Raw genomic sequence first — 27,991 nt, forward strand, 5'->3', positions numbered from 1 at the left:
TTAAAAAGTTGACCAAAATGTTTATTACAACAATCAAGTCAGATATGTATGTATTTGTCTTGACACCCAACTCATTAATGCATAAAGTTTTACAACTAAAACAACAATCTAGGTTCTTATAGCTTGCAAGAAAGGAGTTAAGGGGGGGGGGGGGGGGGGGGGGGGGAAGAGTAATCTTGCACAAGCTGACTAGGCAGGGATTCGCTTACCCAGATAGCCCAAAGTGAAGAACAAACACCCTTGCGCAGCCACACCTAGTAGCCCATCAATACAGTTCAAATAATCTGTACTTTGGGTGCTGTAGCATAGCACTTACAGGGGTGTAAGTGAGAGCAGACAATTGGAGCCCTTTGGAGTAAAGTCAGGGCTGTGGTCTTTGTGTATTGGAGGCAACTTAATGCAATCCTCCCTCTTGTCTAGGGAGGTCATCATAAAAATGAACATTATATACATAAAAATACATAAAATCAAAGCAGCAAGTTACAATAAAATAGCACCATGAACATGGTCTGATTTAGACATTCCAATACATCAGTATTCATTTCATACAAAACCTTAAAATGCAATACATATATACAAATATGTGCAATAATTAGGGACTGCTTTTTCTTGTACAGTCTGGCTTTTAGCAAGTTTCCAAGAGAAAAATTTCTTTGGCGAGGTTCTTCAGAGGTTAAAGTGAATTTAGAAATATCTTGACCTGCAAAACAGGAGACCAAATTTATTATACACATGGTGCATATACATGCACATTGATGCAGAACACAATGATTAACAATAGTTATGGTTTGAGATAAACACTAAGATCAAGAGAAAACTTGGGACTGAACCTGGTTTACAGAAGTGCCCTTGGGGGGCTAGGGCACTACTTTATTAACACTTTCAAAGACAGATCATATCCGTGAACTCTTTTCCAAAATATCAAAATTTGAAGGTTCATCAGTTGTGTTTCAAGAAAGTTTAGCAGTCTTTCGTTGAGAACTTCACAGGAATGTTAGTACTGTTAATGTTTTTTTGCCATCAAACTTTCATATAGAAACGCAAATCTTCCCAGATAGACAGACGCAATCAGATACCATATTATAGATGGTGCATACCATAAAACAAATCGTGCTCTAGATTACAAAAAACAAACAGTGAAAAAATGACCTAGAAAAAAGTGCATTTGCCTTTGTGGTTGTATTTTATTACAAAAATAAACTCCAACAGGGCTGGTTTAGTCTTGTGGATCATTGCTTGATGAAAGCCAATAAGTGGTAAACACAAAATTAACTTAAATCACCTGGTTAATCTAAGTAAGTCCCCTGCCTTTGAGTTTTAAAATGCATATACATAAGAGAAAACTTTTGTATTATATATTTTGTTTTAGAGATGCTAACTTGTCCATGCAACACACATTACCCAAAGGGTTTAAATAATACCCCCATGAAGAATAATTAATCCACACATGGTAATCGCATACCAAATGTGATTGAATACCCTCTTCCCTACCCCATTTCCACTGCCATGCTACTGCTTTTGTAGAGTAGAATCGTCCTCCAATTCAAGGCTAACACCATTGTTTGGGTGGTTGTGGACACTGAAGGATTATCAGTAGACAAACCGTGACATTGAGTATTGTTCTGTGTCAACTAAGCAGGATTGTTGTCACATCCCAGAATCCCATAAGTGTCACTGATGACCAAATATACTAATTGACAGTTTTGTAGGACTTTGATAGGATGCTATACATCTCGTACTCCCTTTTTCCTGAGCAAGATCCAGAAGTCAGACATAGGCCACCACACCCGGAAGAGCTGCAAAATGACGTTTCATGGAACAATTGTGGAGACACTACGCATTTGCCACACCTTTTCTACAACAATCATGGTGTCATTTTGAATGAAGTGGGCTCAAGCGTTTGTGGACTGAGGAACCATGAAAACACATGACACTAATCTAAGTAAAGATAATTTTACCTCTTCCTCCAAGTCCCCCAAAAAGGATAAGTTTACACAGAACTACAAGATTGTAGTATTAGTTGCAAGTACCTTGACAAATAGTTCGTAGTTTATCTGGAGCCACAAACTCTGCAGCATATTTACAGGCACTATGAAATTTTGCATCTATTCCTACCGAAGAGGTATGAAGAACCAGTTCTGTATTCTAACACTACCTATTTCTTATCACATCCTGAAAACTACCAGCAAGCAAAATGAAGATCCTCTTGGACTAGCTTGAACAATGGAGCTCCAACATGGATTCAGTAAATCTGTATTTTAGCTCTACATGTATTGAACTATGAGCGATAAGAGTAAAACAAGTGTTTAATCTGCTGCTGGTTTTTAGACTCAAGCACACGGAGGTCTGCTAACTAGACCTTAGTGCCAGTTTCCTGGCCCTAGAGCGTAGTTTGAATTGGCTGTACCCAAATGGCAATTGCCAACTTACCCTGCAACTCCCTAGGATATGGTATCCTGGTACCCAGGGAATGTAAGTTAGAGTGCTACCCCAAGGCTTGCAGCATTGGTTGTGCCACCCTGAAGGAACCCCAAGCAAAACAAGTCTGCTACTGCAGACTGGTAGTGACAAATGCAAAAACAACAATTGGACAGAATGCAGAACAATGTCATACATTCACCCCAGTACAGAGATCTCGGTCTAAATCCATCGTTTTTTTGCTCACCATGCAGTTCCAGTTTGAACCCAGCCATATGCAAATCAGTCTTGACCCTGTGCCTCATGGGAACAGTCCAGCCCGAACTACCAAGCCAGGTCCTCCCTGGACTGGAAACAAGCATCCTAGGACCGGTTTCGGGGTTTCACCTCTCTTCAGCCAGGATAGATTGATTCCAGCGGCATGGGGAGTACGGGACTCACGTCTGAGCATACCCGTCCCACTCAGGGTGACAAATGCAAAAACAACAATTGATGGACAGAATGCAGAACAATGTCATACATTCACCCCAGTACAGAGATCTGGGCCTAAATCCATCGTTTTTTGCTTACCATGCCGTTCCAGTTTGAACCCAGCCATATGCAAATCAGTCTTGACCCTGTGCCTTTGTACAGCTTTGTTAGCCATAAGTTGGCAGGGTATACTCAGACGTGAGTCCCTTGCTCACTTTGCCACTGGATTCAAGCAAGGATGGCTGAAATGCCAGAAACCGGTCCTAGGAAGCCGGTTTCCGGTCCAGGGAAGGCATGGCTTGGTAGTTCGGGCTGGACTGTTCCATGAGGCACAGGGTCAGACTGATTTGCATATGGCCATGTCTGAACTGGGGTGGCAGAGTGGGCTAAAGAACGGTGATGGATTAAACCCAGATCTGTTGACTGGGTGCGAGTGTTTGATTGGTTCTGATGCTCCGTCCATCACCACCCCCTTTTGTACCACTGCAGACTGGTAGAGCAGTCTTGCACTATTAGCACAAATTTGTCATTGAAAGCAATGGCAAAGCCACCACTTCCCCATGACATTTGTACAAGTCAGCCCCCTGGAAGGCCTACTGAGCCCTAAAGGTAGGGTACAACATAAAACAAACATGTACGCTGCATGCCCCGACAGTAAAAAAGGCAGTATTGCGGATTTTACTATGGAAAGACGCGGTTGCCTAGTTGAAGAGTACAGGGTTACACCTCAGCTGTGCCATCTCCAGAACGATGAGACTTAAAAGTAGGCACTCCACGGTATCAAAAAAAACTCGTTACAGCAAGCCCGACTTTATCTTGGGTCAAAATTACTGCAGCTTGATGCAGTGTGCAGCTTTAGTGATACTGCCACTTTGTTGACCTTCAAAATCATGTGCCTTTCTGGGGACACAGGAAGCCTGCACCACAGGATTGTTTACTGCCCTCCTGAAGATGTTGCAACGACTCTCTGGAAGGAGAAGAGCAATCAAGAATTGCAGGCCAGGGAGGCATCACATGCCTCCTGCAGGAAGTCATTGGGGTGTTAGCCCCAAAGGGCAGGATTCAGAGGTGAAGCCACCTTTAAAGGGTAGCTGTGGGACACTGGAAGGGGGGGTGAGAACATTGTTGAGACTGGCGTAAGAGGCAGAGAGGGGAAACCAGTTGCTAAACATGCATCTCCAGGGGCGTGTAGCCTGGAGGTAGCCATAACCCCGGGGTGAGCTAGGGAGCTGTGCACACCAGGAGAGGGGTCTTGCCATCTTGGGAGAAGGCAGAAAGGCACATCCTGGGGTAGCCAGATGCCACACTCCACAAGAAGTGGTCACTAGGTGAGAAGGAACCTGGTAGCACATTAGCTACCAACCGCATCCTACTCTAAGGGAACTTTCAAAGAGTAAGGAGGCACCCAGACCACAACGGACTTGGAAGGAACAAGAAAAGATCACCCTGCTGCACCAAGAAACCAGCAGAGGCGCTGCACCGATGAGGACTGCACATGGTGGCTAGCAAAGAGAGGGTGCCTGCAATGTGCTGCTCAAGAAGAAGCCTCAAGAAACCAGTCAAGCCTCGACAACTTCATGGGCTAGCTGACTGGCTGTTTGTAGCACATGGACACAACCTGCTGGGGCAAGTTGGTAGCCCAAAAGTCTTCACGCTGCTACCACTGCTGCTGTACAGCACACGGGACTAGGACTTCGTCGCACCAAGTTGCGCTTGAGTTCACCGAGCCCTGCTGGGAGTTGCTGGAACACCCAGTCAAATTATCGACCCAGGAAGGATTGGACTGTGACAAAGACCGGTAATTCAGGGAAGACTGGACTTATTGGGACATCGACCCTGCAACCTGGACCCCCTCACCTTCGTGGACCAAGGAATCCTGCAGTAAGCCCATTGATCCCCCGACTAGCTCCATGACGGAGTTGGTCACCACAAGTACTTGTAATGACTGGATTAACACTCACCGGTTTCATTTGAGAACATTTAAGTGTACAATGTGTGGCCTTTCCCAAGGCTTGTTCACAGTTGAGTGAAATAGCTTAGATTTATAATTGCTGGTAAAATCTACGTCTCTGTAGCCTTTCGGTGGATCTTTTTCGTTCAAGTGTATAAATTCTTATAAAAAGGAATATTTTTGTAAATTGGTGTCAGATAAGTGTGGTGCTGATTTCTTCCTTAACTGTTTTGGAGTTGCTTAAATGCTCAACACTTGTTCTTCTGTGTAAGCCTTGCTGCTAAGTGCCAGAGCTACCCACGGTTGAGCTGAGGGATTTACAGACCAAACCTACTGGACCTTAAGTAGTTGGTAAGTGAATTACACAGAGAGGTTACACAAACCCCATATAATACACCCCATTTCCTTAAAAATTTCTAAAGGAGCCTCGCCTCAATTTTGTACAAAAAGCCAAGTGAGGGTATCTAAAATGGATCAGATAGGCCTCCATTACTACAGATACTCTCCAGTACACTGTGCAGACACCACAGAGGCTACAAACACGCACAATATACATTTGGGATGATAGAATTTGTGCAAATGCATATGGGCCAGTAGTCCATGACTCTTGGCACAGATCAAAAAAAAAAAAGTCTCAACTGTGGAGTCTTAAAACATGTTACGCTTCTACCCCCGTTCTATGTCCTAAACCCACAACAGATAGCACTGTCAGATTTGGAGGGGCACCAAGCATACCCTCGTTGACACAGGATAGGTGCAGGATCATACTCTTGTGAAAGGGCAGGTCCACACACACACACACACACACACACACACACACACACACACACGATTGACAACACCAGAACTAGAGGGCCAAAATAAGTCTATGTTGGCTGTTGAAAACAAAATAATCTGGATGTTAGGCAAAGGAGGTAATTAAGGCGGGGAGACCACTAGGACGACCACTAGGAATGCACAGGAAGAACTAGCTAGGGTCCTCGGTCTTACGCAACCTACTTAGATTCAATACAGCAACAAGCAAAAGGTTAGTTATGCATGCGATACAGTTAGTCACACAAAAAAAAAAAAGGTATATACACCACATACCTTTTCTAGTAAGTCTTCCTGTTTAATCTGGTCATTTTTGAAGTCCTCATTAACGTCTAAGACCAAAATTGGAATATCCCGGAGGTTTTCAAAGTCCACACTAAAAAAAAAAAAAAAAAATTTAACCATAATCACATGCTAAAAAATATTTAAGATTATGTCCCAAAAAAGTTCAAACAAAACTAGATATTATGATCCGATCGCTCCTAGATAAAAACAAAAAAAATTGCTATATAATCAGGATTCTAGAAATAATGGTCTTGAATTGGCTCGTTCATCAAGAAGCGGAGGGAAAAAAAAAATAGGCTTGCTATAAACAGTTGCCATAACCCACTTGAGATGGATACAGCAAAATCATTGTTTTCTAAAGCCTCAAGACAATAACCCAATTTATGATGGTGCATCTGCATGGACTGCCTGGTTTTTGGTCTCTTATTGAGTCAAGAGTGAATAAGTGATGACTTTGTTCAGTCACTTGAGATCCTTCTACTCTCCAGACCAACGGCCTCATAGGGATTCATACATTTCATGCGTCTAGCAACAGCCAATTTAAATGTTGTGGGTCAAGATGCCTGAACTAGAAAATGGTTGGCAGAGCACAAAGGGGGTGGCACCGGATTTGGAGGAGTTTCTCAAATCTTCGTGAGGAATTAAAGTTGACCTTGTACAATAGGCTACTGAGGGTTAGAGTTCTAAATACCTGAAGGGTACAGCCACAGATTCCATGCTGTAAACAATATTAGGTCAGTTTGATACACTGAATAATCTAAAGCGGTCAAGGAAGACCTTCAAGACCGATCTGAAGATTGTCCTTCACCTTGAGTTATGGAGATCAAAGTCTCAAGAATTCCCCAAAATGTATACAGTTAACAAGCATTTCCCTCAATAAAAGAGTGCTCAGAAGACACACTAAACAAAAGATCTATATAAATAAACAAACCTAAAACAGGCATTAATTAGGATCACTTTGCTTACTTCATGGTTCTTGAATGGAGCCACATTTCGTGTTTGAAGTGAAGTTTTTCTAGATATTCCAGCTCAATTCCCTGCTCCTCTTCTCTGCCTCTATAGCGCAAACGTTCCATACATTTCTGTAAACATAATACATTTTTTTTTACTGAAAACAAAATCTACCTTCAAAGTCGGTTCCGAAACTTCATGACTTTCTTCTATAATTATATATCTGTTGAAATAATTACATCAGGTTTCATCAGTTACCAGTAAAGAAATTACACCCTGCTAAAATTACATTTATAAAAGTTGGACATGCACACAGATACGGTCGTGTAGGATTACACAGTCAAGCTCAAACACAAAAATCAGATGCAGAGTTTTTTTGCACAGTTTCATTTTAGGCCCCTTTCCCACAGTACAGCAACTCTATGCTTACCCATCAGCATAGCTATAGCGACTAGCCTCTTTGGCATGTTATTCATTGAGCCTCCAAAACTTACTCTCAGAATGTCACCCCCCAAGTTTTTGGACTGAAGCTGCTGGTTTTGAGACGGAGCATGCACTGAGGCCTGCTAACTATACTTCAGTGCCTGTGCCCTTACCCTCAAAATGGTATGTAATATTGGTTCATACGCAATTGAATAAGCTTCTTTACCTTCATGTCCCAAGTAAATGGCACCCAGGGTATGTAAGTAAGGGGGTCCACCCAGGGATTGAAACACTAGTTGTGCAAACCATTGAAAGTTATAGCAAAAACAGACTTAACCCTCCCCCCCCATATATGTGTGCCTATCGAATCCAGAGGCAGGGTGCAATATATCCCACAAGCAGAACTTATAATTTGACATGTTCAGATAGTTATACAAAATATTTATATATGGATCCGCGCAGTGCCCGTCACTGCGCAACAAAGCACCCGATCGCGAGTGAAGGGGAGAAAAGGCGGAGAGCGAGCAATATATATATATATATATATATATATATATATATATATACATAGACATACACACACACACACACACACACACACACACACCACACACCAGTGCCTGCAGAGAGCTGCCAACGACTCCCAGGAAAGGATACTATCAGGGCATGCTCTGAAAGGAGGAGCCGCCTTTGAAGGGCAAATGTGTAACACTTGGGAGATGAGGCTGCTCCATTGTTCATGCAGACAGGCTGGCACTTGGGACAGCAGGGCAATCCAGTTTTCCAGGGGTGTGTAGCCTCCTTGATAGCCACACCTCTCGGTTGGGCTAGAGAGCACCACATGCCAGGGGAGGGATCCTGCTATCTCGGAAGTGGGCAGAATGGTAAATGCTGGCATGCCCCAATGCCACATTCCACAAAATGTGAAACAGGTGGGAGGGAACCTGGTAGCCAATTGGCTACCCATTGCATCCTGCCCTGAGGGCATTTCTGTGCACAAGCAGAGCACCCAAACTTCGATTGCGACAAAGCAGGAAGAACTTGCACCAATGCACCATGGAACCAGCAAAGAGAACACTGGCATGGACTGCTCCTGCTCAGGGAGAAGTCTCCCAGGCCCAGCCAACAGACTATGAGCTGGCCTCTTGTTCAGAGAACAGGGACACACCAGCTGAGAAGCCTGTTGTAGCAAGTTGACAGCCCAGAATCTTCAACCAGCTGCCGCCACAGAGCACCAGGACCAGACACACAAAGTTGCACCAGAGTTCGCTGAATACAGGAGAGCCGCAGTGCAACTGGAACCATCAGAAGATTAGTTATTGGGAGGAAGGATTGGCCCATGACCGGGATACTGGGCGACTGGAATTCAGCCAGCACAGAAGCAACTGATCCTGTGACCAGGACCGCCTCTTCCCCCTTCGTGGACAGAGGAGTAGTCGTAGGCATCCTCAGAGTATCTTCAGCATCCTTCATCCCCTGAATCAGACCACTTCCTTAGGAAAGTCCTGTAAAAGAAAGAAAGAAAAAAAAAAAAAAAAAAAAAAAAAAAAAAAAAAAAAAGGCCCAGAACTGACTAGAGACTGCTTCACACCTGATGAGGCAACTTTCTAAGTATCTTGCTGCCGCTCCCTATGGTGTTGGATTTCTTTGGTGTTTTGTCAATTTCTTCTTCAGTTGCTTTGGAGCTGTTAAAATGGTTTACACTTGTTCCTTTGTTTAAAGCTTGCTGGTGAGAGCCACTGCCAACTAGGGTTGAGCAGTAGGTTTGACAAACAAAATCTAAGGGTACTAAAGAGGTTGGTATGTATAAAACATGGAGGTTGCACAGCCACCTCTTACAATACAACCCATTTCCTCACAGTGAACCAAATCTATCTAAAAAAATTATGTACCGTAAATCCTCCTGTTTCGTATGACATCTGCAACTTTATCCAGATGATACTTAGTTGTCAACACCAGACTGATCAGAAGTACACAAAGAACGTTTTGGTTAGGGACATGGGGGGTGTTGTAGGAAAGTGACAATTTTTACACGGTTACCCCTGGAAGGAAGGACACACACTGTTTTGGTGTAGAGAAAAGCGAAGAGTGCCATGCCTGCAACACACTGCCTAAGGCCTAGGTAAGTCACCCCTCAAGCATGGTGCACTAGCCCAAATGTGAGGGTACAGTGGCATGAACCCTGTACCCCTACAATGTCTAAGACTGGGCTTAGCCACTGTAAGTGTAGTAAAACCATAGAGATTATATGGTCTGGGAGTTGGTCATTATGAGCTCCATAATGGCTTTACTAAAAACTGGTACGTTTGGTAGCAACCTTCTCCGCACATTAAATCCCACACTGCCATCAGTGTGGGTTTAATGTAAAATGCACTCGGGGGGAATCTTAGCGATGCCCCCTGAAAATAGACCACCCCTGGTGTGGTTCCTGAATGGCTATCCATTTGCCACCACCTAACAAGTAGTGTCCACCTCACAGTAGCCCTTTGAAATCCTCACAAACAATATGGAGGATTTCAGCCAATAGGATTAGGGGTATGCCCCTTTCCCAAAGGGAGTAGACATACAAAGAGTGTAGTCACCCTAAACGAAAGTAGCCCATTGGCTACTACCAGCCAGTACCTGTAACACCCCTAAATTGAGTATTTAGGGGCACCCATGAACCTTAGATTGTGACCTAAAGAAGAAGGACCAGAGAACTCTAAACAGCAGTGAAGATTTCAGATGACACCCGACTTGCCCCCAGCCCAAACAGCCGGTCTGCAGTCCTCGAAGAAACCTGCTCCAAAAAGCAACTTGTCCTGCCGGCCAAGCGACCTACAAACCCTGGGAGGACTGCCTGCCTTCCCCAAAGACCAAGAACTCCAGAGGACAGCGGACCTGTCCACAAAGAACACAACGAGAACTCCAAGTGCCCTGCTGAAGGACTCCCAAGATTTATTGGAGGACAGCGCTAGAGCGCATGCCCTGGCCACCCAACATAGGTTATATGAGGTGTGGGTAAGGCCAGTAAACTCCTGGCTTGGCTGGACAAGGGGAGGAAGAGTGGTAGATGGGTGCTGAAGATAATATATCTAGTGTAGGGCAACACCACAAAACAGGAGAAGAGATGGCAGAGGCATTTGCCACCTACTACGAATATCTATACACGTCTGTGTCTGGAAAGATGGAGGATTGCAGGGATTTCCTACGAGACAAACCTGCCAGGGTTGACAGCGGAGTACAGGGAAACGTTAGGAGACCTGACAGTGGAGGAAGTTAAAACCGAAACGCGATCCGTACAGTCAGGGAAAGCAGTGGTTATAAATGGGAGTCCTGGAGGGCAGGGGGGGGGGGGGGGAGGGGAGGGGAGAACTCGTGGACTCTGGATCACTGGGCCACTCGGGCTGTAGAAGACTGGTGCAGTGGTGGTTCCAGGTGTCTGGTTTCATAGTCTTCAGCACGCTCAGTCTTTCTTTGAAGATTCCTTTTGAACAGAGCTATTGTTCACAGGAGATCTGGTCTTTGTTGAAGGCAGGGGTTCTGGAGGTCGCTGGCTGCAGGACAAGGAGACTTGGCGCAGGATCTCCAGAAACTGCAGACAGACCGGTTAGGCTGGGGCCAAGTCCGTTCTCTGCAGTCTCCTCTGCTGTGCACATTCTTCCGTCCTTCGTAGGTTGCAGGAATTTGCCTTCTAGGTTCAGGGCTGCCCCCTAAAAACTGTATTCAGGGGGCATTTTAGGGTTCGAGGTCAGTAGCCAATGGGCTGACCTTAGGGTGCCTACACCCTTGGTGTGCTCACCCCACATGGGGGAGTGGGGACAATCCCCAACACTGATTGGAGTGTGCCTGCCATCTGCAAGATGGAAGATACTGAAGAGTGGGCTTCACCTCGCCTCCCCCATCCGAGGGTTGGGGTTGGCAGAGGTGGACACACCTTCTGGGCTGTTCTAAGTTTTCCCACCTGTATTCCCGCCAAAAAGGGGGCAAGACAGGAAGGGGGCCGCGCCCGATAGCAGTAGAGGCTGGGGGTAGCGTTGCAAAGGCGACAAAGCCGTTGAAGCTCCCCTGCCACAGATGGCTCTTCCTGACCTGGGGGTGGTGTGACCACCTTCCAGGAAAGGCTTGGTTTCTATGCACTGGGAGCCACCAGAGGCTGGTTGTTTCAGGGGATACCTTCAAGATGCCCACCGAGTGCATTGTATAATAAATCCCACACTGGTATCAGTGTGAGAGTTTATTATGCAGCGACATTTGCTACCAAACTTCCTAGAATTTAGTAAAGCCATTATGGTGCTGTGGAGTTTGTAATGACAAACTTCCAGACCATAAACGCTTTATGGCTTTACTGCACTTACAATGTCTAAGAATGTACTTAGACACTGCAGGGGTACAGTGCTCATGCAACTATACCCTCACCAGTGGTATAGTGTACCCAGCTAGAGGAGTGTCTTACCTATACCATAGGCAGTGGGTTGCAGGCATGGCACACCGGTATGTGTGCCACATCAGCTCTTCACTTTTCTCTGCACCAAAACACACAGCTTGCAATGGCAGTGTGTGCGTTTAAGGTACAGGACCTCTAAGGGTGGCACAGTATGTGCTGCAGCCCTTTGAGGCCTTCCCTGGTCAGTGCCCTTGGTACTCATGGTACCTTTTACAAGGGACTTACATATGGCCAGAGAGGTGACAATTGTGGGTACAAAGGTACCGTTCTGGGAAAGAACACAGGCCCTGGCAACTTGATTGGCAGGGACCAATGGCACATCAAGTTAAAGTGCATCAGAAATCTAGCGGCAAAAAGTAGGGGGGGGGTTACTGCAACAGAAACCCACTTTCCTACAGTGTAGCAAACAAATACCTGGGCTGGGAGGGGAAATTAACAAAAATGACCCCACTTTTGGAATGTGGCCTACTCCAGAAGGTGGGAGAGCAGAGAAGCTTTGGCAAATAGAAACTGTTCGGTCTGGAAAGACTTGGCGATGTATGGAGAGAGCAGGCATATATTAAATTCAAAACACTACAACAGGAATATGAAGTGGGCGAGTGAGAGTAGTTAAAATATTTGCAACTGGAACACACCCATGGGGATAATTACTGAAGATGAATTTGAATCGGCATCCCCTATGGAGAATCATCTGGTAACTGACCATTGACCAATAAAAAGTTTATAAGAAAATAATGATTAACTCTGCAGACCCATTAGGGCCACTAAAACACGGGAAGGCAACCTGGGCCATTTCGATGACTAGGATCGGGTGGAAGTGATACAGGGCCCAAGGGAAGTAGCGATAAGATGCAGGTCCTGATTTATTATGCCAGAACGGTACTACATCGATTGGGCCGTGTTGATACAGGGCTGTGCCAGAGGGGGTGTGGACAAGAAGGAACCTTCTACAATCTGTTATGGTAATGCCCGACCATACAAACATACCGGCACAAAATTGGGAGTCTGTGGTCACAAGGCCCTTGGTACCACTGGTACCTTTTACAATGGAATTTTGGAAAAGAACAAAGTGCATCAGAGATCAGGCAAATGAGATTGCAACGGATGCAAAAGGGCCCTGCTGTGGCTAGTCTTAATCACATCGAAGAGGGACATCAAATTATGAAAGGAGACAGGACCCCCCCCCCCCCCCCCCAAAAAAAATCACTGGAGGGAAGGAAGCCTGGGCTAGATTGGTATAGAACCTGAAGACACATCTACACTGCCAGGGGATGCGCATACAAACACGGCAGGATGTGATGGGGCTGGTGTCAGTTTATGGGAATCCTGCTCAAGCCCCATCGCAGGTGGTATTGCACCCCATACATAGAAATGCTCACATACGAGACACTGCTGCTTAACATAGCTGAAGGGGGGTCTGCGGCACATGTGCGTTATAGGAGGCATACAATAGAATAAAATGGTTTCAAATTAAAAAGTCTTACCTCAGGTGTACTTCTAAGGTAGATCATTCCATCCAGCTCAATCTCAGATTCAAATTGATTCAAAAGCCACGTATGCCAGTCCTGATAAATTGCCCATTCAGTTTCATTGATGTTCCCAGATTCAAACAAGTTGGATGCAAACACATACCTAAAACACAAAGGTATACCACCGTGAGTATGGGGAAAACATCGTTATTTTCTTAACATCAAGGTGTTAATATATTGTATGCAACATTGGCAGAGTATGCATGGAGAACTGAATCAATTCCACATAAATAAAGCACATGTTCACCAATAAAAACTCCTATGGCTTTCATATCACCCACTCAAGGGAGCTTCTGGGTAAGTCAGAAGTACCATTATTGGGCAGCACCACTTAGTCATAGGGTTCCCATGCTTTGGTGGTCATTTGATGTGCTGAACAGGAGCAAGACAGACATCAAGGTGACCATCACAATGCTTAGTGCAGGAGTTCATGGGCAGATTGTTGTACAATGTTCTTCAAATCGCTGTCCTCAGAGGGATAACTGGCTTCTATACTTCCCAACTAGGACCCAGACACTTTCCCCCACTTAGCAATGCATAAGAAAATTCTAGTACCCATGTGGCTCCCAGTTTGGCAGAGGGTCAAATTCTTAAAAAGTGCTAAACGTGTTCCAAGGTGAAGTGTGCAAGGGATTTCTCAATGTACTTTTAGTACACTACATTGAGTCCAGTAGGTCCCCCAATTGGCTTACAGAGGCTAAGTAGATAATACCAACGCTCTCTTTTGTGGTAGTGTGGGCAAGCAGTTAGGCTTATCAGAGGGTAGTGGCAAGTATTTGTTGTACTCTGAGGCAATAAATGACTCAAAGAATAAATTTGAGACCAATTTTTTTTTTTTTTTAAATAACACGCCTTTTATACTTTGTGAAACCAAGAACTTTGTTTGAAGGAAAGTACGGTTTTGAGCTAAATGGATTAAAAATAGCAACTGTTCAAGTTTGTTCGCTTTTATAGACAATGCAGTCCTATCCTATTGAAGGAAAAGTCATGTATGCATACAAGTACGTAAAGTTGGTTTTAGGGGTTCACCTTCTATAATTAAGTTCATAGGTGGGTCATGGTCTACCAGCAGTCTGATAGAGCTTGCTGGGTTCAGCGGGAAGCAGGGTACTGGTGAGGTTGGTAGCTGGGCCTGCTACGGTAAAGGCCCCCCCCCCCCCCCCCCCCCCCCGAAAAAATGTGGTACAGGGAGACAAGTCAGAGAGCTCCCAAACCGGGGCTAGGGTCGCAAGGGGTCTTGGGAGTAAGGGGACGCTGCCGGTTCTTCGTTACTCAGGCCAGACAAAGTTACTTCTTGTGCTTAGGGACAAACCGCTGCCAGGGGCAAAATCTGGTCAGCTTGGACACTCACGAAGTGGGTCTCAGGGATGCAGACATCAAACAGCTGCTTGGTCCTGGTGCAGTGAGAATCCCGATTGGATTCCTGCTGTTGCCATTCATGCAGGGCGTCCGGTAGCCTACGGATTGGTGTTGTACAGCTCTGGTCGGTCCTCGTGTATTCACACGAAGTGGAGAAATAGATTTGGCCTTCCAGAGCATGAATATCTCGTACTGGTTGTCTGCGGTGTTGGTCAGTCAGGGAAGCTGCAAAGTGGTGGACCGAACTCTGCATTTTGGTGCCAGCGGTCTGCAGGGGAGAGGCTCCTCTACTCCAGGGGAGACGAAAAGTTTTTTGTAGAAGTGCTGGCAGACTACCCAAGTCGCCAACTCGCAGGTCAAGTCACTCTGTTGCAATTGTAGAGAGGATGCGGGCAGGCAGCGTTTCACACACCAAAAGTCTACAGCTTTTTTGCCATTTCCACCAGGCAGTGACTCTTCTTCGTCCTTCCCTTGATCCGTCGAATCAAAGTTCTTGGGTTCAGAGGCGGCACCCAAATACTCAATTTAGGGGCATTACAGGGAGTGACAGGTAGTCGCCAATGGGCCGACTACCTTTAGGTTGTCTACACCCTCTATGACAACTTCCTATGGGAAGTGGGCTGAACTCAGACTGCCGAATGCCAATTCTGTCCAAAACAAGATGGAGGAATATGAATAGTGGGGTTCGCCTCAGCTAAACCACCTTAAGGGTAGTGCTGACTTGATGTGGGCCACCTTCTAATCTTCTTGCCTGTCCTGTTGCCAAAAAGTTGATGTTAGGACCGGGAAGTTTCCATCTTCACTATCTGGAGAAGCCTGGGTCACATAAAGGTGACAGCCTTTGAAGCTTCCCACCCAGAGCAGGCTTTGTTCCTGACTTCCGAGAGCAAAGGCTCCCACCTAAGGGGGTCAGAAACTGGTCTAGGGGGGCTGGCTGGCCGAGGACCAGTCAGTGAACACACAAGGTATCAGTAGATTTTCAGAGGGCACCTCCAAGGTGCCTTTATTAATAAATTAGGCAATGGTATCAGTGCAGGTTTATTAAGAAGAAAAGTTAGTCACCAAACATCTGGTGGTAGACTGAAGCAATCATGTAGCTGGGGGTACTCGTAATGATGAATGTCCAGCCCATGTACTCTGTATGGCTTCCTTGCACACTTGTGGTATCCAAGGGTGAACTTAGCTATCACAGGGACACACTCATTCAAGCAGATATGCCCATATGTGTATAGTGCACCTGCCATAGAGCTGTAAGGCCTGCTATAGAGATGGTGCAGAGAAAAACAAGAGTCGACATGGCACACAAGACATGCAGGCTGCATTGGCAGCATGCATGAGCTTTGTGAGCAGTACCTTAGGGTGGCACAATTCATGCTGCAGCACTTGGACCCTCTTTAGTCCCAATGCCCTAGGTACTAGGAGTTCCATTTATTAGGGACATAAAGCTCCTAAAGTTGTGCCAATTGTGGAATACAAAAGGTACAATTTAGGGAAATCACACTGGTGCTTGGGACCTGGTTAGCAGGAACCCAGCACACTTTTAGCCAATTTTGCATCAGAGAAAATGTTTGGTCAATTTTGTCAAAAAGGGGCACTTTCCTACATATGCTACAGCACAAGTTAAAATTATTTGCGAGACTGTTCTTTGAGAACAGAAATGAGTTGGTTGTTTGGATATGGAAACTAAGGAAAACTTCTTGTAAGTACGCTCAGGAACTTACAGATGTTAATGTTACATAGATCTTTTTTGTGAGGGAACCATATTAGGATGGTCCAATATTTGTGCTACTGAAGGAGAACAGCACAACACGGACTGCATGCCGTACACTGCTGCCAACTCTGCACTGGTCTGAAGAATTGTAGCAAGAAATGCTAGTCACTATGCATGGTGTGTCCACACCAGTGTTTTTTTTGGTGACAAAGCATAGTAGTGAAGGACATTTTTTTCACATCAATAACTGGTTCACAAAATTGATCACTAGGTTGCAGAACCATGGGCCAGAAGTACATAGACTTCCGTTTGAGATTTCCCAATAGCAGTTTCTTTTTTATTTGCTATTAGGAAATCACAAACCACTACGTACAACACTGTTTTACACGGTTGGCAATTGCCAAGGATTTGCAAGGGACCTGGCTCATTGATATACATGAGGCAATTCACAATTTGCAACCCATTGGGAATGGCTAGCACCAACAGGAATGGCCAGCACTAACGGGGATGGCAGCCTACTGGGGTCAGCAGACCACCATGCCTGTGACTCCTTTGTACACAAAGCAGTTTAAATTTTGAAATGCAGCCTGTTTTCCTTAAAAGAAAACGGGATGCAGTTAAAAATGAAAAGTTTCCTTTTATTATTTTTTAGAGCAGGTAGTGGTCTGTGGGACAATAGCCTGCTCTTAAAAAAAAATGTTGGCGCCCCCATTCACACAAGGGAAGGGGTCCCTTGGGGACTCCTTCCTGTTTGCAAGTGGATTTCCACCTCCATCACCGAGTCGGTAAAGTATGAATGTTCTGCAACCGCATTCCGGTCGCAAAACATTCATACATGCCCCAGAGACTCGTAATGAGGAAGGGATGCCTTTGCCACGCCCCTTCCAAATAGGGCTCTCAAACCCAATTCACGATTCAGTAATAGCTTACTGATTTGCAAATAGGGTTTGTACATTTAAAAAGGCTTTTTTCTATGTAGCAAACAGCCCGATTCACAGAATCGGACTGTTTGCAAGCTAAAATAAAAAAAAAAAATAAAAAAAATAAAAGCTTTGTACATCTGGCCCCATGGGTTTTGGCTTCTACACGTGATGGAAGGTGCAACATATCTAGGTCTATGGGACCAGATTGTTGCCAGGTGTCGTCTCAAAAAGAAAGCATAAGAGCACTTTTTATGCAGAAGTAATCCTACCCTAGAAGGAAACTATTGGTGTTGCCATGGGCATCAAATGTTCAGCTCTAGCTTCAAGATAATTCCATATAATAAAAGCCGGAAAACGTTCCGCTTCTGTAAATTTGGTTTCAAGTTGGAGTTATCCAAAGTAAACCTTAACCTAGCAGGAGTAACAAACAAATGTCTAAATTGAGCTGTTTCGGGTCAGATTTGCCTCTTCGTGTAGCAAATGCATGCAATTTTCCTGCAAGCAACAAAATGTGAAATAAGAGCAGGGGGGGGGGGGGGGAATGGTGACCCTGAATGAGACACTAAGGGGGGGGGGGGGGGGGGGGGGGGGGGGGGAAGCATTAGAGTTAATGCATATTCACAGCCTCCCATCCCCATCCTTTCTGATGAGGTCTTCTTGGAGAAATGGTCTACCACTTTAGCTCCTTCCAATATCAATTTCTTTGCAGAAGGTATTGAATGATTGCCATGCTGGGATACTTATGGGAAAGATAGTGTACAAGGATACAGAAATTGTTACTATGGTATATCAGTCTCAGATGCATGACCATTAAAAACCACTTGAGAAAGATGGCATCCTTGCATTTGTTGACCTCTTAGATGGTTTATTAAGAAACATAAGATTGGAGAAACTCATTTTGGATTGACTGTCTCCCCTACCCATAATTTGAGATGGTTGGGTAATACAGGTTTCTATTCTACCATAGAGCCCGTGACCGGCGTACCATCAGATTGAGCTGGATGAAGTCAAGATCAGCAATGTTGGTCGTGTCTTTAGGACGAATAGGTATTGCCTCTGCGACCGTCCAGAGTGGCTCATCTGGAGCAAGAGTAGGCTGGACAAATCTTGAAGATGCTCACTGTATGAGCAGTACTGAAGGATCGGTTAGTCCAGTTGCACAGGCCCCGTGTGAAGAATGTTCCTGACCATAGGGAACATTCTGGGTCAGACTAAGAGACGTGCTAAGCACCACCAGCTTTTGTAGGGACTTCAACACTGTGAAATGGCAAATTTTCCTTCATTAGGAGTAAAACTGAAAAATTTAGTTACATGGTCTTTGTAATTGCAATTGTTGGCTGTGTGTGGCAATGTGCGATTCTTTGTTCTGGTTTCTACTGCTTTCTTCCATTTCTTTTATGGAATGCAGCAGCAGAAATGGGAATTCTCCCCTTTGTGGGAGTATTGCTGATAAGTTGAAAACAATCTTTTCCCATGGTAACGTTTTTATTTGCAGCTGGTTTTAAGGTCATCAAGGAATACCCAACATTTATTTACTTCTATGCGCAGTCATCTTTATAGAACTAAACAGGTTAATACAGGTCATCACTTACCGGTCACTGTAAACTGATCTTTCAAAAAATTGTACAGGTCGCTCTGCTTCTTGTAGTTTTGCTGACACTGGCTTTAACTGCGCCCTTACTCTACTCAAACAAGCATAGGTCTGGAAGGTGTAAGCCCATCGAGTAGGCTTATCGTACAGCATTTGGAGTAAGTTGCCACCACTTTTCTGAGAAGTTGAAAGTTCCTGAAACAAGGAGAATTTTTTTTTTTTAAATGAACATTTGTCTTTATACATTAGCAATGTTTCAGAAACTTTTTTTAAAGCGGACAGATTTGGATTCACTAGAACATCAAATCAATCCAAGCTATGTATGGCTTTTGGAGGTCCCAAACCTAAAAGTTAAGTGATGGCACCATTAAACACATACTAACTTATTCATCAAAATAGTCACTGTTATTGGTCTCCCAAGATTGGAAAAGATGGCCAAGACAAACTAAATGCACAAATGTTCAAGGCAGACCCTGAAACATCAGCCAAGATCCTCCAACCACTGCTTACGTCGATTTGGGAGTGAAAGAAAAACAAATGACTGGAACCAAAGGCAGTATCATCAAGCCCCTAAAGAATGGAGTATTAACCAACTGGACTGGAATCACCTTTATCTATCAAGAGTAAAATCCTGGCGAAAATCATTGTACAGCACTTTTCTGATGACACGGATAAGCAGTTAGGAAAAGAACAGGCTGCATTCCGCAAGGGCAAAGGGTGAGGTGAATTGATCAGATTCTTACTCACACAACATTACAGGTCGGTGCATGGAGTGGCAGAGACAACTATACATCAACCTCAGTGATTTAGAGAAACTTTGACCACGACAGCCTCCGGTGCTTACTGAGAGCCTATGGCATACTGCAGCAGGTAGGTCTGATCAAGGGCTTCTATAATTTTACCTACACAGTGAAAGATAGAGGGTATAGCTTTGAAGACAAAACCGGTGTGAGACAGGGATGTGTGATGCTACGCACAACTGAACACCAAGCCTGAGGTATCAGATGGACCATATACTTTACTGTGGAGGACCTGGGCTATGTGGATTCCCTAGCTTTACCAGAATTGTTTTCTGTCCATGCCCCTGTGCGAATCAATGCTGAGGAATGATGAAAAGCACCAGCAATCTGCCAGTCTTCCACATCAGTAACCAGAGAAGAATCTCTCATTTTCTGGCCGCAAACCATCCCGAACCAGGAACTGCTCACCAGACGCAAGTAAGAGAGCATGGACACAATCATTAAGGGAAAAATGGAACGGGGTAGGACACATCAGAAGCAAACAAGACTCCATCACAAGAACAGCGCTCCACTGATCACAGAGGGCAAAGGGAAGCGAAATGAATCCCAGCTGGGAACTGTACAGAACCTTGTCCAAGACAGACAGAAGAGGTCCTTTGCTGCTGCCCTACATGCCAGTCGGCATAACAGTAAGTAACCAATTCAGGCCCTTAAGACTGAAGGGGCGGTTGTTTGAAACCCACTCCTAGCACCCAGTAGGACATCAGTGTACCCCAGACAATTATACAAACAAAAGCTTCACCTGAGGTAGGAGGAAACAAGAGCTACAAAATGATAGGTTGATACAATTAGGAAACAGAGCAAGAGATAACCGGAGGTATATAAATAAAAGATTCCCCCCCCCCCCTCGGTTAGCCCCATTCAACACCACAGAAAGGAGGCTGGTGGTAGACCTTTAGCAACAGAATGAATCTGGTAAAATGCCCACATTGTAGTTATTATGTGCAGATTATATACATATAGGGGAGTATATTACTACAATATGTAGCACAAAAGGTTTGTTCACCAGTCTCAATTAATGTAACCATCTAATTATATATTTAACAAGGATGCATTTTTAAGCCCATTGAGACATGCATATTTAGTGGAGCTATTTAATTTGCAGCAAGAAATTCACTTTGCATCTATTATACAAGGTGCAACTGGTTTTAGCCTGAATAATCTTGCTGACCATCACCAGAATGTTGGGGCCTGTGTTCTCCCTTATTTTTGCAGATTGCGGTCTACAGCTGCATGACCACTGGTGTATTCCCCCAATTACAGTCCTGTTTAGAAGAATCAGGATACTCAATTCTGTGGATTAGCAATGTTAAAGCTATGTGCAAATGTTTGCTTGCGGAACACCAACCATGAATTATAACTTTGGAAAGAACTAAACTATGCCCCCAACCATTAGTTTTAATAATTGAACTGAACTACTTATATTGAATGTGAGTGATAATTGGCACTTCTAACACCAATTTCAGTATGAACCTCACAAAACTGAATGAAATCAGTCTGTTCCTTTTAGTAGGGTGAGGTCCTGCCATTACTGTGTTCTGAATGTTTGAGAGCATTGGTAACAGCTCAGCAACATTTTGATCCTGAACGGATCCCACTCTGTATCGCATACCAACCAATATCCGAAAAAAAATATTTGCTTAAGATAGCTTGTAATGCTAAGTTGACATGCGGATGGGTATCACCATCGCAATTCCTATATTGCTGCGTCTGGATGGCACTAGAGTACGCCATGCTTGTACTAAACCTTGGCAGTTTTGAAGACTTTCCAGACAGGTAATGAAAAAAAGCCACATTAAAAAAGTAATATTTCATGAAAAAAAATAGAGGGTCCATACTAGAATGAATGCTACCCATGTCATACTACAAACCATGGTGCAGGCGTTTTATAGCTAACCGTGTCTCACTTTTAGGACATAATTCAAGGACGTTTTCAGTGATCCTTTGGTCTTTTCAAGGTCATCTCCCAACTGATTCAAACAACCCTGGGGAATGACCTGGCTAATATACTAAAATCGGCAAAAAGATTTCAACCATTGTGTTGTGTCCCATCAGCTTGCATGTGCTGGAGCCCTGCCATTTCCTATGTAGTCTCCCCGCATGGTAACCTTTTGAGACATTTAGGCCGGACAACATCCAAATAATTCAATACTTAGTTATTTATTATGCTTTTACTCCAAACAAGAGCTACGCGTACAATGCAAAAGACATTCCGGGTTTGCCTATCCCTCTAACATTCTTTTGTTGCAGGTCTAACAGACATCCGCTTTATTAAAAATCCATGCAAAAACTTAGAAACTGTGGTCGGTCATTGGAATTAAGCTAGTTACTCAACTTAAAGATTCCTGTGCCAACGCAAGACAAAACCCAACCTACATTGGATATGGAAGATGTCTATTTTTATGCCACCCAAAAAATTGCAAAATGGTGGGCAGTTGGACATCTTGATCCCAGCAACTACTACTTAAAAAAAAAAAAAAAAAGTTGCCTGGATCAAGGTTTCCTACAGTTGACTGTTTAGAACTACTAAAAAAACACGGTTGGTTGAGTTTACTTGAAACCTATGCAGACTCAAGAACATTAAAAAAAAATGTGCAATTGTTACGTTCAGGTGGGGAATTTGATAACCCGATGCCAAGGAAAAGTATTCATATCTATTTCGCCCACTGGAACATTAGTGCCAACCCCATGCAGGAGTTAAAGTTCAAGTTTATTTTATCAGCAAAGTTACTTAAAACTATTGCGTCAAAATACATTGCTAAAACATTTTTGGGTAAAAGTTATACAATTGTAATTACAAAAATAATTAAAAGTTGATTAAGATAAGTTATTGTCCAATTTCACTTCAAATTGTAATGTAAAGTTGGTTTTCTGGGCAGGTATTGAGATCCTGGGCAGGTATTGAGATCCTATCTGTTTAGTCTGATAGGTTTGCTATATAGTCATGGTATGGAAGTACCTCAGTGTTCCAGTTGGTTAAAAGGTCCAACTTTGCTTTGGTATTTTTTCACTACCCATCTCAGTAACTTTACTAAGCGGCAGTTTAGCCGTGGATCATCAGGTGCGAAACAGGCCAACACAGCTTGTCTCCTGGTGCGAATACCTCATTGGTTAAAATGAGGTTTCAAAAGTTGCTATTGTTTTTCCCCAGGAGTTCTTTACATGTGCATAGTAGGTGCAGCATGTCTCGGATGCTGTGCCATACAAGTGGCAGGTGGACTCAGCTTGGACCTTCAGCCAATACGGACATTGCTTTGTGCAAGGTAGCAGGCATAGTCGGTATTTCAAAATACGTGTTTTGTTAGTTTTAGCATAACCAAAGACCAAATATTTGAGCAGCAGGGGTAGAGTTGGTATTCAGGGTCATCCAGGAAGGAGTCCTTTTTTTGATAGGGAAGTTTTATCCTCGATAGGAGTTTGACTGATTTCCATACTAGCTTTTTAAAATGTAGTTGGTAGGCGTTTCCCAGAGCGAGTTAACCCTGTGTTGATGAGACTAGTCTGAAGTTAGTCAGGGCTCTAAAAATCATAAAATTGTTACTAGACCTGCAGGTCTAGTAACTGTAATAATCTACTCGACCTAACTAATGTACTTGACTCGTGAACTGGTCTCAGACGGTGGGATCCTAGGCAAATATTTTCTTATGGAGCCGCCTTTTTATTATCGCATAAGAGCGCAGCTTAAAATATGCAAGGTCACTAAATCTGCTGTACAAAATAACTATTTACTAGACTACATTTTTGCTCAATGTATAACAATAATCAAGCCCATATATAGGGTACATATGAATTCTGGCTTGCCTTAGTTCACTAATAGCATTGTCATCTGGGCAGGAGCAGTAATATTTCCTAGTTCATGTTTAAAAACTCACTTTGCATAAATTGATTACCAAAGCATGATGTGCTAGTGCTCTGTCATTTACAGGTAGCCTATTTTCCATTGAAATATCCACAAAACTCTCCCACTAACATGTACTTTTACTGATAATAGCACATAAACAATGTTTTTTTAATTGGGCTTCAGCATGAATATTTAGAATTTGCACATCACCAACTAAAGTGTTCTAATTTGTTTTTCGATCCTATAAAAATATTTTCTTCACCACAGAATTAGAAAAAGGGGTCTTCACAACTAGTGAAATATATTTCAAATGTTTGAACAGTTCACTTAGCTATTTCAGAAGTGTTAAAAAGAAGAAAAAAAAGGCTGACATCTTGCATCCTTTAATTTAACATGCTTTGCACAGTTCAGTTGTCACACAGTTCACTTCACAAAATTAAGCTTTCTAACTTTAGTCACAGAAAGAAAACGAAATGTAGGAAGTTTCAAGATTAAGTTACTTTTGACCTCTCTCTGAAGGTGAGCTAATGTGACAAGATTTAAATGCATTTTTATTGCTCTTCACTTTGTGAGAAATAAAGATGCCTTTAAATATTATTATCTTGTCATGTTTGCTCTGCTTTCAGAGACAGGTCATAAGTCACGTTCTCTTCCTACGTTTACTTTTTATTCTGTGACCGAAGTTGAGGATTTTCAACTCGCCAGAAAGTTGCGACAATGCGAGTGGATTTTTCGAGCTCGAATAGTTTGCGGCAGGTGATGATGCTTGCCCTTGTAGTTCTAACCAAAAGTGGCAATTAAAAGTTCCTGGTGCAGATTTCCAGCGTTTGCCCCAGAAAATATATGCTCCTTGCCTGGGTTCGTTTTTGTAGGCCGAACTCCAGCCCGATCTGTGCAGGAGAGGTGTGTTTAATTTGGTATGCGGTAATGACTGTGCTATCCAATAGTGTGGAGTCCCTACCCCTCTGTGACTTGCTACCGTAGGCTATTGTTGGTATGAGTTTAGCCCGTACGACTTGAGCTAAGGGGAGTAATGATGGGCAACTCAGTTTGGAGTGGAGATTCCTTCGTGAAACTGCCAGGTCAAGGCCCTTCCTTAAGAGCGAGTTCTTCTGGGCAGTGAAATGGCCAACCTTGTCAATAACCACACCTAGGTATTTGTATTCTAGTAGTTTCAATGAGTGTCCTCCCCTAGAACCAGGCCAGTAGTTTCTTTGGATTCTTCCAGACGGTCATAGTCTTAGTTTTTTCCAAGTTAATGCTTAGGCTGTTGGCTTCAGAGTATTCCCGTGTGGTGGTAAGAAAACGTTGTAGGCCCACCTGCGTCTAACTTATCAGGACTAAATTGTCCACATAGAGAAAGGCATGGTAGTGCTAAAACCCCAAATCTCGGGGCATGCGAGTTGCTGGAATTTAGTATCGGGACGAGATCTGCCAGGAACAAGTTGAACAGGGTCGGGCCAATACACAACCTTGTTTGAGCCCCTTCGTGGTTGGTATAAGGCTTGACAGGATGACCCATCACCTAGCTTTATTTGAATCCATGTATCAGTGTGCTGGTTGATTATCAAGTTCAGAAGGGGTTGCGGTACGACCCATTTTGCCCACAGTCTAACGATTTACATGGTCAAAAGCTGCCCTGTAGTTGATAAAGCATAGGTGTAATGGCATTTTTGTTGTTTCCATCTGCAGGAGAAAGCCTTTGGCTATCAGTTATGGATCTATAAAAAAAGGATTGTTCATCAGTAAGGCAAGGTTTGTATCAATATGTACAAGTTAATCAAAATTGCATATGATTCAGTGATGCAAAGCCTTTACTATTAGAGTGCGCTTTCAGGGAATATAATGAGCTGCGAGTTAAGCTTGCATCACCAACGGTAGTTTCAATATAAAAATGTGTATATATATATATATATATATATATATATATATATATATATATATATATATATATATATATATTTGTAAACTTTGACAACTTGAGGCTGCTGATAATGCTACCTGATTACATGAAAACCTACACAGAAGCATGAAAATATATATACATACATATATACACACACATACATACATACACACCCACCGACAATTGTATGTCCGTGCATTTGAGCAGTTACAAATTTCGGGAATTCACAGGTGTACAGAAGAACTAGAATCTGCACTAATATCAAACGTCGGAATTCCATTTTGCAAGAGCAAGTAAGTATACATGTCTAACAGCTTCTTTTGCTCACCCAGAAAAACGTTTTTCTACTGCCCTGGACTGTAGGAGATTTCCATTCTCTTCCAGTGAGAGAAGGGAATGGAACTGAGCTGGTAATTTCACCGTTAAACAACCAAGTTTGTGAGATGCACAGACTCGGGGCATTCTCATTTTACAATTGCCGCTTCCCATCCACTTTCATTCGTTGTATGTAAATGTGCACAAAGATTGCAAAATCAGAGGCTTGCTATGATCCAAATTAATTTGCATAAATAAGGACCGCTTTGCAGTACAAAGGTCTTAAATGCAGTCATTGCAGGGAGGCTTAAAAAGCAAAGTATGTTGACTAACCTCGTGTTCATCTTCATTTGTTTGCACGTTGCACCACCTTGCGATAGGTTCAGGAATAATCTCCCACTCATCACTTACTTTCTCCAACATACGAACAAACGTAGATTTTCCAGCGGCTAGTGAAAATATAAATGGACATATTTAAAACGAATACAAAAGCATAAAGGCTCAGAAACAATGTGCATGTGGTATGTATGGTGTTTCCCCATACATGGTTATGGCCCGACGTTTCTAAACTGGCATAGCATTTCATTACTTCCAACCCGTGGGGCGTTTTAATTGCATAAATAAATACAGCTGATCTATATACCCCCATATAACAAGCAAGAAAATGTCAAGTTGCTCATGAGGGTAGAATGCAAGAGTTTCTTGAATTTTTCGCACTGTGCAAATCTCGCAACTGAAGGCGGGAGGACACAAATTAGGCCCATGAGAAGCTTTTAAAAAAAAAATTAGCATTTTGAACGAAGCATCGTTTAAAAAAAACTATAGCCCAAAATTACAGGACACTAATATTTTACAACGGTTCTCCTAGTTTTTTCAGGTGGGGAGACATCCATTCATTGTCGATTTCTCCGGGGCGCGCCTAAACTATTGCTGCTACAGAGTTCAGTCACAACAGCGAGGGCGGGCTTTTTTTCCGCGCTGCTGCAGAACTCTTTATTAGGTGCAAGTGGGCGGAATAATTAAAAATACATCATATTTACAGTAATCGGAGTTGTGGATATGTAGACATGATCATTTGCAAGCCCGTTGCATTCCATGGGACAACAGGTGGCCTCGCGCAGCTGGTTTGGCGCCAAGTTTTTTTCAGCACTTTTCACCGAGCTAAGCAGGCTATTTAATGGAACGCCAAATAAACGAACATGAAACTGCACGCAGAAACAATAGCGTTACCCGCAAACTATATGAACCAGCACGTATTCCAAGAACGTGTCCTTGTGTAAGGTAACTAGTGCTCCTGTACAGCGCACAAATGAGTTCGGGTCGAGCTCGCGCTGCGTAAAACTGCAAACATATAAAATCACAAAAATAAAAGAGCCAGGAATCGAACAAGTGGTAGTGAATGCCGAACACCACATTTCCGAAATATTCCACAGTAGGCAGCTGCACACGCTTTCGAAGATACGAGCTTCTATGGCTACGGTGTACACAGTTTTAGACCTCCCCTCAAACCAAAATGTGAAGCAATAGGTAAAGATTTAAGTCTTACCTATGTTCCCCTCGATGGACAGCTTCCTGGACCGCTTCTCAAAGCTGCTCTCGAAAACCGGGCTGATGCACATCCTTTTCGGGGGTGTCGCCATGTCGGTGCTGCGTGGAAACACTTCGTACCGCTCCTCGCGTGAATACTTCTAAATTCACTAGTGCTGTGGCTTTTTTGAGGGACCCGCCTTTAAAGAACCAATGAACGGCCAGCGATTCCGACAGCGCCCAAGTACTGCACCGCCTCCTCGAAAAGGAAACAGAGAGAGCAGGACCGCTCACCCTACAGCCGGGCGAAGCATGCCTGAGGGGGAAAGATTCCCCCACTCCGCGGTTGGAAAAAAACACGGAAGCGTTTTACTTCGCAGAAAGGAAAAAAACATATGCAGTCCCGCCTCTTTAAAAATCATACTTACATTAAACAAATTACCACCTGCGATCGCCCTCAAATGTGGAACAATCATGGCCCTCGCAGTGTCACAGGAAGTGAGGGTGACCCGCCCCCCTCAGGCGCACACTGGAAGTACAAACACCGCGCGTCTTTTCAAATCGCCGTCGAAACGCGCGCTTTCCTCACCCTTCAAGTTCAAAGCCGAAAAGTATTGTTGCTCAACGCAAACCCTACAGAAAAGAATGTTGTCAAAGTATTGGAAAGGTGAAAGTGCTACAATAAGGCATTTTTGGAATCTTTTTGTACATAGAATATTTCATTTTGTAAACGCGACGAACATTTAAAGTA

General features: G+C 43.7%; 1 protein-coding gene across 1 annotated transcript; it reads right to left on the reverse strand.

The window, feature by feature from the left end:
* Positions 1-27,703, reverse strand: LOC146810865 (deoxycytidine kinase 2-like). The gene is made up of 7 exons (XM_085617890.1): positions 27,260-27,703; positions 26,047-26,162; positions 18,853-19,046; positions 13,223-13,370; positions 6,905-7,020; positions 5,930-6,029; positions 1-700 (listed from the first exon to the last, which is right to left on the reverse strand). The coding sequence occupies exons 1-7, from the start codon at positions 27,351-27,353 to the stop codon at positions 674-676; spliced, it is 795 nt and encodes a 264-aa protein (XP_085474016.1). The 5' UTR covers positions 27,354-27,703; the 3' UTR covers positions 1-673.
* Positions 27,704-27,991: the final 288 nt, after the last annotated feature.

The sequence above is a fragment of the Triturus cristatus genome, chromosome 7 (genome assembly GCF_964204655.1).
Source record: "Triturus cristatus chromosome 7, aTriCri1.1, whole genome shotgun sequence".
Taxonomy (NCBI): domain Eukaryota; kingdom Metazoa; phylum Chordata; class Amphibia; order Caudata; family Salamandridae; genus Triturus; species Triturus cristatus.

What these genes read in the sequence shown, in the direction of transcription:
- LOC146810865 (XM_085617890.1), bottom strand. Translation starts at nt 27,353, where the DNA reads ATGGCGACACCCCCGAAAAGGATGTGCATCAGCCCGGTTTTCGAGAGC. An exon ending in GTCCATCGAGGGGAACATAG is followed by an intron (nt 26,163 to 27,259) that starts GTAAGACTTAAA and finishes TATTTTCACTAG; the next exon opens with CCGCTGGAAAATCTACGTTT. An exon ending in CTCCATTCAAGAACCATGAA is followed by an intron (nt 6,030 to 6,904) that starts GTAAGCAAAGTG and finishes TTTTTTTTTTAG; the next exon opens with TGTGGACTTTGAAAACCTCC.